General features: G+C 38.9%; 2 protein-coding genes across 2 annotated transcripts; both read right to left on the bottom strand.

Moving 5' to 3' along the window:
* Positions 1 to 8,544: 8,544 nt before the first annotated feature.
* Positions 8,545 to 11,011, bottom strand: LOC112174641 (DNA topoisomerase 1 alpha). Its single transcript, XM_024312440.2, has one exon. The coding sequence runs from the start codon at positions 10,987 to 10,989 to the stop codon at positions 8,662 to 8,664; it is 2,328 nt and encodes a 775-aa protein (XP_024168208.1). The 5' UTR covers positions 10,990 to 11,011; the 3' UTR covers positions 8,545 to 8,661.
* Positions 11,012 to 11,161: 150 nt separating this feature from the next.
* Positions 11,162 to 12,302, bottom strand: LOC112174642 (lon protease 2). The gene has a single exon (XM_024312441.2). It carries the CDS (start codon positions 12,195 to 12,197, stop codon positions 11,340 to 11,342), a length of 858 nt encoding a protein of 285 aa, XP_024168209.1. The 5' UTR covers positions 12,198 to 12,302; the 3' UTR covers positions 11,162 to 11,339.
* Between the last annotated feature and the right edge of the window lie 464 nt (positions 12,303 to 12,766).

Here is a 12,766-nt window from a genome sequence, read left to right as displayed (position 1 = left end):
AATTTGTTTTATTCTATTTAAAGTTTATTTCTTTTTTGGCTTGCTTGATTTCACTAAATTTTTGTAACATTATGTATGGTTGATGATGTGTGTGATTGCTTACCACCAAAGTGGAACCCTAGGGTTAGAACCTCCATTTGAGTTTAGGTCCTAGTGGGCTAGACTTAGAAGACTCACATAAATTACCATTTAATGAACTTAATGCAAACTTGGGCTAAGAACTAAAAAATTGACATAGGTTCTAAAACTCAACTCAACACCACCTTCCTTTCCTCTTATTTGCCTAGTTCGTAATCTTGTGATTACGAGCCAAGCCCACTATACAAGCCCAAGAATTTCGGGCTTATAGATTTCTTGTTCTCCAACCCAAAGGCCTTGTCTCTTTGAGGAATTCTAGGCCCAAAACACTTCCTCTCTAAGTGTGGCGGGCGTAGGGTTCCTTGGGGAGGCGGCGCTGTGGTAATCCGGTCTCCGGGTCGCCACATTGTATTTCATTAATTCAACAAAAAAGAAACATAAGCTATCACCATAAGATTATAAAACATTGAAAATTTCATGGAAAGAATTCACGCATACAAGGCTGTAAACAACCTCTATAAAAATACAAATGACAGTAAAAGAGAGAGATAGAAATTAAAGCAGCCAGGAGAGAGATATGCAATTTTTTTTTTTTCGTTTAGCTTAATTGTATTAAGATAACATAGAATTGTGAAATCTTCAAGGTCCAACTATTGATTTTTGGAGGTATGAATAAACTACAAAAAAAAAAGGCTTTTTTTTTTTGGACGATGGGTATTGTGGGAAAATTAGGGAGTGTAGATAGCAAATTAGTTATTTGTAAAAGTAAATTGGAGGTCTATTAAGTGAGAAGGTCTAAATACCAATTTTGGACGTATGAATAGAAACTCCTATTTAAAATATGAATGACATGAGAAAAAAATCACGAAAGTATTGATAAGCTTTGGGTTTTAAGTGTTTTATAGTAGGGGCGGGCAGAAACCGAACCGGAGGGCCAAAACCGGCCAAACCGGCCCTTAAAACCGGCTAGGGGACCGAACCGGATGAAACCAGTCGGAAAAAATCACTTTACCGCACCGGACAGGATTTTTCCGGTTCGGGACCGGGTTCAGGTTGTGAACCGACCGAAAAAAAACCAGACCGCCCACATATTTAATAATTATTTAAATAAATATTATTTTATTTAAATTAATATTATTTTTATATAGTTGTCAAATTGTTATTGGTTGAAATCAGGGAGTATGTGAAACCTGATGCACCTGATTACTCTCAATGAGAGAAAACCTAGGTGACTTAGTCAGCCCCTCATTTCTACTCTTCGAGACTTCAACTCCGCCTCATCTCTCTGACTCTCTCGACCCTCAGATCTCTCTCTCTCGACTCCGTCTTCTCTGCCGACCGAGGACGCCGAGCAACGCTGACCGAAGACCCCTTCGAACTCCGACCTAATACGCCGAGCAACACCGACTGAAGACGCCAAGCAACGCCGACCGAGGACTCTTGCGAACTTCGATCAAAGACGCCGAGCAACGCCAGATCGGAAACGTCTTCTGATCTCATCTCTTGATGGAATCGGTAGGCTCTTGTTTGATTTTCAATTTCTGATTCTGTTTTGATGTTGACTTGCTTGGGAGACTTGACTTGCTTGCTTCTTCGATTTTGACCATGAGAGACTTAACTTGCTTGACGCCTTGACTTGCTTGGTTCTTCGATTTTGACCATGAGAGACTTAACTTGCTTGACGTCTTATTGTGTTGCTTCTTCGATTTTGACAATTTCTTACTTGCTGCTTCTTAATTGCTTTTGCTTTTGCTTCTAAAGTTTGCTTTTGCTTCTTACTTGCTTTTGCTTTTGCTGCTTCTTACTTGCTTTTGCTTTTGCTTCTTGCTGAGATTGGTAGGTTGAGCTCCATCACATTCTAATCGATCTCAGCATAATAAAACTGAGAAAGTTAACCTTTTGTTTCTTTTCTGCTAAGTGCTAACTTATGTGTTTGATTTCATTGTCAGGGAAGTGGAGCATCGCAAACTCCTAATGCGACACCAACTGGGTCAAGCACCGGAACAACACCAACTGCTACAAGTGAAGCTGCTGCACCGCTTATGTACGTTGCACCGGAACTTTGATTTAGTTTTGGAAATTGCTTTTTGGTTTGAAATGTTGAACAGTTGGAGCAAATTGTTGATGTTTGAATGTTTGATAGTTGATCTGCAGGTTTGACAGTGTTAATGTTATTTGTCAAGTTCAGAACTTGAGATGTTGATGTCATGAACAGGTTATTTGAAATGTTCATTACTTGTTGTTTGTTGAGTGGTTTATTTTGTTGATATTTTGATAGTAATGGTTCCACAGCTAAATTTGTCGACTTTGGTCGAAAATATGCGAAAAAATAGGAAGTCGAACACAAACCGAAACCGATCCGCACCGCACCGCAAAACGGTGTAACCGAAGTAAGCAGTGTAGGTTTTAAAAATGCGGTTGCGGTTTTAAATATAGCACAACCGAATAAAGCGGTTCGGTTGCGGTTTTGGTCTAACAACGACCCGCACCGAACCGCGCCCACCCCTATTGGCCTATTTTATAGTTTGTCCAAATTTTTTTTTTATTTTTTTTTATAGTTTTATTTGAAATGTTTTACATGTATCTATAAAACAAATTAAGTTTTAACATATTGTTTTTAAATTTTTATTTCATAAGAAGGTAGAGATTAATTTTAACTTCTATTTTTAATTGAACTTCTATTTTGATTAAGATATTAATTTATCAAAATATTATTTAGGAATTTCTTTAGTAAACAAGATTATTTAAATGGGTATTTCCGTCAAACCACTCTTGAATACAGGTCATGTGCTTCGCACATGTCAATTTTTAACGGAAGATGTTAGTGATAGATACCATTTAAAATGAAATCGAAAAGTTCAGGTACTGGTTGTGATCAAAATTAAAGTTCAGGTATCATTGATAAGATAGATGATAAGTTCAGGTACCATTTATGATAATAACCTAAATACAAAATATTCAAGGTTTTTTTTTTGTCTTTTTCTTTTTTTGAGAATGATATATTCAAGGCTTTGAGTTTCAAAATGGACAATGGTCAGGAAAGCCGAAGGCGTCGACTTTATCAAAAGTCAAATGGATGAGGCAAATGCCGTTGTTTCTGTATAACTGAGGCAAAGACAAGTTAACTGAAAATTGTGTTACCATCGGGTAATCATGTTATTCTACTTGTTATGATTGTATCTTTGTGCGTACATTTTGATAAAATTCCATCAAAAATAGAAGGGTGGAAATTTTTTGCTCCTAGTGGCGACTCCACAGCCTTATTCTACCATCTATCAAGCATATTGATTCAAATCATTCCACAATTGTAGAAGCAATAACAAACATAATTTGTCCCGTGAACATTAGGAATGCATTGATGTCCTGCATCGTGGTGTTTAATCCAACACTTCTTTCCACAGTCTTCTAATGTGCACTAATTGGCGTACGATTCCTCTTGGCATTTTTTTGTGCATAAACTTGAGGCACCAAATAAACTACAAAAGTTCTAAATATAAGTGAGCAGATAATATCTGACAAAATAACAGGCATTCAATGATAGCCATAATAAATTAAATTGAGAAACAAAATAAAAGAAAATCGAACATTCGTTGATCACCATATAGTGTGATTTTCTCAAAAGGATGCTAGATTAACAACCTCTACGCCGATCGATTGAGCAAACAAAGTATAGAGTTAATAAAACCAAAGGGAAGAATACATATTGGCATACGGATAATTAGATTATTTACTTGACAATACAAGGACAAGAGTGAAATGACAGAAGAATGAAAACTTTGACATTTCTAGCACAACAGGATAACTAATATCATTTAGCATATTTCTAGCAGACTCTCTATTTTGGCTTCTTAGCTATTTTGGAGTGTTGAAGGAAAAACACATTATGTGCCATCGTCAAAATAACTGACGAAGAGAGAATTAAGGAATTGCGACTATAGCTCAATCAACATTTACTATCATTATTGTAATTGATATTTCCATTGTAATTCTCTCCCTATATAAAGGGACTATCAAATGAAATGAGTAGACCAATTTCCATTTACTTTTACACGTTATCAGCACGAGTCTCTAGCCCTAATTTTGAAAGAAAAAAAACTCAAACCCTAGAAGAGAAAACAAACCTTCTCTTCTTTCAGCCGCCACCCTAAACACAAAAAAAATAAATAAATAAATAAATAAAATAAAATAAAAAATCCAGCCAACATCCACACATGGCCCCTGCCCTTCTCCGGCCTCAACCGCAGCGCACAGCCCACCCGCCTCCACCCATAGCTGCTGCACCTTGCTGCCCATCCCAGCGCCCCCGCGCCTGCATCCCAGCGCACTGCTGCCCTTCCAGATCGATCCGCCCGACACCAGCACTCCACCGGGCTCGATATCAGCCTCCCACCTGCAAACCAGAAGGAAGAAGAAGAGAGAAAAGAAAGAACAAGAAGAGAGAAAAGAAAAAAGAAGAAGAAGAGAGAGAGAGAGAGAGAGAGAGAGAGAGAGAGAGAGAGAGAGAGAGAGAGAGAGAGAGAGAGAGAGAGAGAGAGAGAGAGAGAGAAAACAAAAAAAACAAAAGGAGGCCTACCTGGTGACGCAGCCCAGCAAGAAGAAGAAGAAGAAGAAGAAGAAGAAGGGGAAGAAGGCCCCGGCCCACTGCTGAAGAAAAAAAACAATCGCTACGCACGCCTGCATCAACACGCGCGTGCGCTAGGATCGTTTTATTTTCTCGAAACTAATTCCCATTTTTAGCTTTTTATATATTTTAGTAGCTACACCAGACTCCTAAGTGACTCTCCATTATCACTTTTAGCTATCTCGCTCCTAAATATAGAGAGAGAGAGATGATGCTCTTCATAATTTAAAACATTCCTTTTAAGCCACTTTATGTAATTTATAAATACATTTAAACTATTTAATCTTCATTTAAAAAATAATATAAATTCAAAACTAGCTATAATAGAGAGCACTTATGCAAACATATTTCTAAAATGGCTAGCCAAAATGACTTTTTAGCTACTTTGGCTAAAATTTGACTAATGACTGAAAAATGGCTAACATTGCTAACATGCAGGATGGGCTGAGTGGGTAATCTCATATATGCATATAGGTGTATATATAACATTAAAAGCATGAGCCATGCATAGAAAGGTTTTCCTTAATTTATGTGACTTGAATATCAAATTTTATTGAAATGTCTTTGAATTGATGAGTTACTAGAGGATGAAAAATTAACCGGAAAGGCGACCCTTCTCAATTTTTAGAAAATCTTTAATTAGTCTTAGTTATCTATCAACCTTTAATGGAATGAAATAAAACTGACCTTTCTAAATTTTTTAGAAATTCTTAATTAGTCTTAGTTTTCAAAATTTAATACAAATTTATCTTAATTAGTTTTAATTATTCTTGAATTTTAATGAAATGAAATGATATTTTACACTATTAATACACTACATATATCCAATTAATACAAATCTTTTTAAAGTTTTGTTACCATATTGATAGATATATGTCCATAATAGCCCCATTGTGAGGGTCCTTTTTGAATTAAACATCGACTAGGCCAAAATCAACCCACTAATCCGATTATTGGGAGGACTTTGTACGTGATTCATATCATATGAAAAACAAATAAGGCTTGGCAGCATGAAGCATGGTGTGGGAGCTAGAAACACACTGCGGTGAAAGAATTGGACGGATTTTGGATTTAGGGTTTTTGGAAAATTGGTTTGAACGAGTGTTTGAGAAAATGGCTGAAAGCTAGACTTATGCTTGAAGGCTTGATTTGTTTTAGGTGTTTCTGAATTTCTAGGTTTTACTAGATTGTGCTCATGCCTATCTCAATCATAAATCTTCCTTTATATACTCCATTGGGAACACACGGTTTCTGGGTAAATCATTTCTTCTTCAATCCACACATAATTTCTACCTTAAAATTTGGGAAAAGAAAGCTTACTCCATTGACAACGATGATAGCAGATACAGTTGCGGGGGCATAAAATCTGGAATGAGGTGGACGAGGAAGCTTGAGAATTGTGAACTCATCGTTTAAGGAAGAAGAGAATGTCTCTTAACTGGTCACAAGATTTCCTTTTCAATGACTAACAACAAGAATCAATCGTACTTAGGGATTTTGGCTAACTCTCTGTGTACTAGGTTGTTGCAGGGAAAATGTAAGATATGAGATCGCTTCAAGGAAGGGAGGAAAGAGGGGAACAAAGAAGAAGAAAATGGAAGTTGGGCTTTTCTGACATGGACTTTGGGTTTTAAAGGAGAGGCTGGCCCAATTCTCATGTTCACCATTTCGTTCTTGATTTAAGTAATTGAGCTTGGATTTCGGGCCCAAGACTGAAATCACCAACGACACTAAATCAATAGACGAGCATTATGTGTTTCCGTAACCTTCCACACCACACCCACTTCTGCAAGCCCCAAGAGCGTAGTTGTGGCTTGGGTCCACACGCATGGCATTACGATTCAAGAAAATATGTAATTTTTGTCTTTCTGAATGTAGTTTGCTTGTATATTTCTTTATCAGGGTTGAAATGTGTATATGACATGTCTTGTGCTTTTTTGGGTATCACCACCCATATGCACATATTTACAATTCTTTGTTAATATGCTAAAACGAAGTAACACATAATTTTATTCTATATTTATCGTTCATCTCAAATCCCAAAATTTATTCAACATGAGTTTAAGGGTGTTTCAATTTCCGCATTAGTACAAGAAATATTACATTTGAATTTTCTTATATTCATAATTTTTTATATATATACTAATATGTTTTGAAAAATGTGTTATTTATTTTGACAAAAAAATTGTGGACGTTATTCCTAGAGGATGACTCATGTTACCTAGTAAAAATTTGACCCTCCCTAAATGAGGAGAAAATTGGCCACGCCACTAGATATATACCTGGGACAACCATTCCATGATGGTGCATCTCAATCCAAGCAACAAATGAAGGTTACAAAAGCGCATTAATTGACATATGCACTGGATAAGTACATCAATTAAGTATAAATATACATACCGACTCAAAAGAAGAGGAAAAATATCCTCACTAGTTCTAAGTAATTAAACCTAAAAAAAAAAAAACATCTAACTTATTCAAAAAAAAAAAAACCTATGATCCTAACAAAAAGATAGATGGATCACTATACTCTCTTTTACATCTTATACTATGAGTATGATGCCATTTAATGAACAGCAACTTAGTTAATCAAATTACATACTATGACGTAACCACTTTAATGGTTGCTTGGGCTATAATTCAAGAAAAATTTAGGTCAAAAACTTGTTAAATATAGGTATATCAGCCCAAATAAAATAAAAAAATTTGTACAAGTATTTGTTCAGTATCTCCTCGAGTCCTTGTCCTTAGAGTCTAAGACCCCAACCCTATTACCACTCCCACTGCCGCTAGTCCTCCACTCCACCTCACGCTTCTCCGACTCGCCCTCAAGAATCCTCGCAATTACCTCGCATCCCTTTGCACCACTTTCCATGACAAATCTCAACACACCATCAGGCCCGGCCTTGCCCAAGGGCAGCCTTGGCAACAGCCCAGGGCCCAAGGGAAGGTGGGGCACCAATATTATATATATATATATAATCTACAATAATATGTAGCGGAATGTAAACAAAAAAAAATCTTTTATTTTCAAATTCTAGACGCACTAGCTGTGTGTTTTTTTGTCTTTTTCTTCTTCTTCGACTCTTCAAGTCCTTGAGAACTGCAAAAAGTCAAGCATCATTATAGCAGAGTCTCTCACTCTTTCCAAAACGTTGAAATCAAACAAATTTCTTTTTAAAGTTAGGGTTTCAATGGTTATTCAATCCCTCAATTCATTTTCATAATTGGTGCCTCCAATCTTTCTCCTCTCTGTTTTTCATCTCCCAATCTTTCTTCTTTCTATTTTTTTGTTCTTCTACGGTGATTAGACAAATTTTTTGACATTCCATGATGTAGGTTGAGGTATTTATCAAAATAGGTATTGGGTGTTTTTCAATTTTGAAATTATGAATATTAGAAGTTAGGTTGCTTGGTTTTTGTGGTTCTGTTGATTATTCTAAAAACTTGTTAATGCGTAACTTTTCAAAGCCAAATTAATCTCAGAATCGTCAAAAAAAAAAAAATTCTCCAGACAAGCTCTAGGCACCAAAAAAAATTTCGCCCTGGGCATCAAGAACCTCAAGACTGGCCCTGCACACCATAGCAGGCCATGCGAACAGGTAGGCATCTGAGAAGCTTGTAGCGAAGAGACTCTGTCTAGGCAGTAGATCAGCAAAGCCCTCTGTTAGCCACTAACCTCTTCGCCTGGAAGCGCCTCGACCGCCCCGGTGACGACGCCGACGATTTCGTATTCTTTGAACTCTTGTGGAGTTGCAGATTTGGTTGAATTCCATATTTGGTTTTTTGTTCCCCCGTTATATATTTTTAATAATAAAGGCGTGAGGATGAGTTTCTCACTGGGTTCCAAAATCCTGAATACGTCCCTGATTACATATATACTACAAGAAAGTCTCAAAGGAAAGAAGGCTAAACAAAAAAATAGAAGAAATAAAGGAGATCACTCCAAATATAATCTCATATCAGAATCTAAAGTCAGGGTCCACATCCATTGCCCAAGCAAATTTTTTGAGCTGAATTTTGCTGAAAATCTTCTGAATGGGAACTTCATGTCGCTTGCACCATGCAACTGTGATCCTAGGGTCAAGATAATTCACTTTAGATGTTTCCAGTGCAACATTTTTTTTGTCCTCTTTGTCAGCAATTTTGCTTTCAATGGCTTCAATCTTCTTTGCCGTTTGAGCCATCTTCTTCTCCAATACATCTGGGGTCAAATTCTTCTTTTGTTTTCTGTTCAGTGGGGACTTTCCTTTTCTTTCTTTGACCAAATCTGTTTCCAGATCTTCCATTACGCCTTTTAAGTCCTCAATCTTCTTGTTTAGCTTAGATATTTGCTCCCCAAAAGTCTTTGGTTCAGTACGCTGATGATTGCAAAGGATAGCAACCTTCTTGTTTGCATTCTTGTAAATTTCAACTCTAGCTGAAACATCTCCCTCTTTTTTAGTCTTCTCATTCAACATGTTATCCAATGTGATAGATGCATTGTATGTTCGGAACACTTTTGCTGTAAGGCCGGGCATCAGTTCCTTTAGATGTGCATTCAATATATTCGTATCCAACTGGTCAAAGAGCTTATCACTACTACTCTTTCCATTCTGAAACTGCTTGATTGCCTTGTAAACAGGAAGCTCAACTTGATGAGTTTGGTGATATTTGATTGAATCTTTACCAAGAAAGTCAAACTCCAGCAAGTTGGGGGCAATTGCTTTTACATTCTCTACCTTTAATGTGCAGCAGCCAACAGTATCGGCTTCCTCATTAACATCCTTCTTGTTCCCAGCCCTCAAAGCAAATCTATCGATGAGATAAGTAGCTACTGCTATCTGTCTCTTTAAATTTGCACCATCTTCTTTACTAGGGATAGTAAAAGCCCTAGTGTATGCAGACCTGATATCATTTATGTAGTCCTTCAACTCCCTTGCTTTCTCATATTTATCCTTGTCACTTTGACCCCTCAAGGAACTGCTACCTCCCAGCATTACGTACTTGGTTTTCTCCTCAGAAATTGGATCACCCCAGCAAGCTAACCATGAAACAGTATTGTCATGCCTTATTTGTTTCCAACTTTTACCGGGAATGGGGCATTCAGGAACTGGGGCATCCTTTCCTATATTGATTGTAATATCACTTGGAACAATCCGCCTTTTCAACCTTCCTGACTGTGGCTGCTCGCCACGACCTCGGAATAATCCAGGCGGTTCAACTCTAAAGCTCTGAACCTCCTCTTTTACACCATCAATAGTAGCCCACTTATACTTCTCCTCTTGTTTTAATTTCTCCTCCTTCACAGCCTTCTTCTCTTCCATACTCATTTGTTTCTTCTTCTCCTTCTCTTGGCACCACCATTCATATATTGGTTGAAAATTACAAGCATCCAAGTTCTGTATCACATGCTCTTCTCCAAGCAACTTGCTCCAATCCATCCAGAAATTGTCTCTGAATCTTTGTTTATTCACATAATCTGTATCTGTCATCATTGCGAACATTGTTGCGACCTCCTCCTGCTCAGTTGTCAAATCAATTGGCTTCCCATTGTAAAGCATCTTTACCCCATGAGGCTCGTAAGGTGGTGGAAAAACGACACCATTGTGAACTAAACTAGTCCACTTCTTCGGCTTATTATCAGATTTAGAGCTAGGTTGATCCTTGGACACTTTATCTGGCTTTTTGCCCTTTTTGAACGTATTGGAGGATGAACTGATTTTTGGTACCTTTTTCTTTGTCGTCAGCGATGATTTGTTAACTGATCTAGCTTTCTTCATTCTATGTGCAAGTCTACTGTCATCATAATCTACCTCTGGCTCATGTTTTGTTGATGATGCTTGCTTATTCTTAGGGAGAGAACCTAAAACTTTTGGCTTCTTAGCTGAAGACTGCTCAGAAATATTGGTTTGATGATCCAGAGGCCTCTTAGGAGTTTTCCCTTTTCCCTTTAAATACCTTGACGATAGAGGTTGATTATCATCATCCTCCGAATCCCAATCTCCTGCCTCATCGGAACCAGCCTTCATGAAAGCACACAACGGTTTTTCATCATCATAATCACTATTCTCTTCTGCCGGAGCAGGATGTTTAGCAGATGCAGACGGCACGATTTGTTCTGGCAACTGTTTAGACTGATCATAACTAGACACTGGTGATGAAGTTGAGGCTTTTGGGATTGCCCTTAATGGAGCCATCTTACCTTTTGCTTTAGATGCAGTGTTATGCCGTTTGAAAAGTAAAGGCTCATCATCATCTTCATGGTCAGACTGACTCGGTTTCGGTATAGTCGAATTCTGATCAGCCATTGCAGCCTGTTGTATTTTCAATCTTATTCGATGTATTTATGTATGTGTAGATATGGCAAATTTTATATATAGGACGTGAATCACAGTAATATAAGGAAACCCTGTATCAATAGGACTCCCTGAATCAGGCCTTACCAGTTCGACTTTTGTTTAACACACAAATATTCCAATATAAAGTTTCAAATATGTGCAAATTCAACTTGTATAAACGGGCCAAACATCTAATATATCTAAAAATCTAGAGCAAAATTGAAAGATTTTACACAAAGCTTTTGCATTACTTCCATTACTTTTGTGTGGTGTAAAAATTGGGCATTGCAATCACACACCTCACCGGAAATTGGATCCCATCAAGAAGACGACGACGACGGAAAGACGTCCTTAACGGCAGACGCCGCCGTCAAGTAATTGAGCGTGTTCCTCAGCGTCTCCTTCTCCCTCTTCAGCCTCGCCGCCGTGTCCTCCAACTCCAGCAAGGCCTGCTGCTCCCTCGGCGCGCCTTCGAAAGTGCTTCCGACGAAGAACGAGAACGGCGTCGGAAATAGGTTCCGCCTCAGGTCCTGCACCTCCTTCTCCGGCTTGCCGCCGAGCCGGTTGGAGAGCCGAATCACGTCCTTCATGTAGGACTCAACCTCGGTGGCCAATGTGTCCAGGTCCTCCTCACCGTCGCCGGACGGCCGGTCCTCCAGCCACTTGACCTCCGCCACCAGGTAGGGCTTGGTCCGGACCAGGTCCGTAACCCTAAAACGTTCCTGACCTTTACAAATCAGGAAGAACCGGTCGTCGACGAGCCGCTCGTGCTTGACGACCTCGCCGACGCAGCCGACGTCGGCAGTGCCGGAGACGGCGTCGCTGTAGATGACGCCGAAGCGGAGATCGGTCTGGAGGAGCGAGTGCATCATCATTCGGTACCGGAACTCGAAGATCTGCAGCGGCAGAATCGCGCCGGGGAAGAGGACGAGCGGCAAGGGAAAGAGCGGGAGCTCGACGACGTCGTCGGACTTGGAGTTGGTGTGGTGGCGCTCGGAGAAGGAGGAGGCGGAGCATTTGAGGGAGGAAGAGCGGCGTCGCTGGCGGCGGAGGCGGGAAGAGAAGAAATTAGGGTTTGGGGATAGGGGATAGGGGAGCGGATTGGGATTGAAGGAAGGTTTATGGTGGAGGGAGGAAGAAGAAGAAGAAGGGGAGGGAATGAGCTGAGGGAGAGCCATTGATGAATTGAGATTCTGAAGAATCTAGAGTGCCATTAGTGTGAGTGAGAGTGTTTTACTGTTTCTGGTTATCTAATTTTTTTTTTTTGAATTACTTTGGGAAAAAAATGTGGTGGTTTTGAGGAGGGAGATGTGGATAATATGGAGAGAGAATGGAGGGAATTGGGGCCTAGTGGACTTGATTTATTTGGATGTGGTTATTGGATTTTCCGCGTGGGAGTTGGGCCTGGTGGTGTGTGTTGTTCGGCCTATCATTTTCATCCCAACACAAAAATCTTCAAGAATTTTTTTCAGATGAATGAGGTCGAACTTCCTTGAAGTAAAACAAAATTAAAGACAAGTGCAAGTGCATCTATGGATACATGAATGAGAGAAAAATTTCTAATTTTTTTTTGTATTTTATGACTTGTCTAAATTCATTGATTCTTGGAGAATTAGATAAGAACCATCATAATTCATAAATAAATTGTATCTGACTATCATGTACTCAAAACAAAAGACTCGATCAGGAGCAAGTTAACTCACGAGTTATCACACCAACTTTGAATCTTCATTAGATTGATATAGCT

This window comes from Rosa chinensis, chromosome 6 (genome assembly GCF_002994745.2).
Source record: "Rosa chinensis cultivar Old Blush chromosome 6, RchiOBHm-V2, whole genome shotgun sequence".
NCBI lineage: Eukaryota > Viridiplantae > Streptophyta > Magnoliopsida > Rosales > Rosaceae > Rosa > Rosa chinensis.
Note: the sequence above shows the minus strand (reverse complement) of the source record. Positions and strands in the feature narration are given on the sequence as shown.

What these genes read in the sequence shown, in the direction of transcription:
- LOC112174641 (XM_024312440.2), bottom strand. Translation starts at nt 10,989, where the DNA reads ATGGCTGATCAGAATTCGACTATACCGAAACCGAGTCAGTCTGACCAT.
- LOC112174642 (XM_024312441.2), bottom strand. Translation starts at nt 12,197, where the DNA reads ATGGCTCTCCCTCAGCTCATTCCCTCCCCTTCTTCTTCTTCTTCCTCC.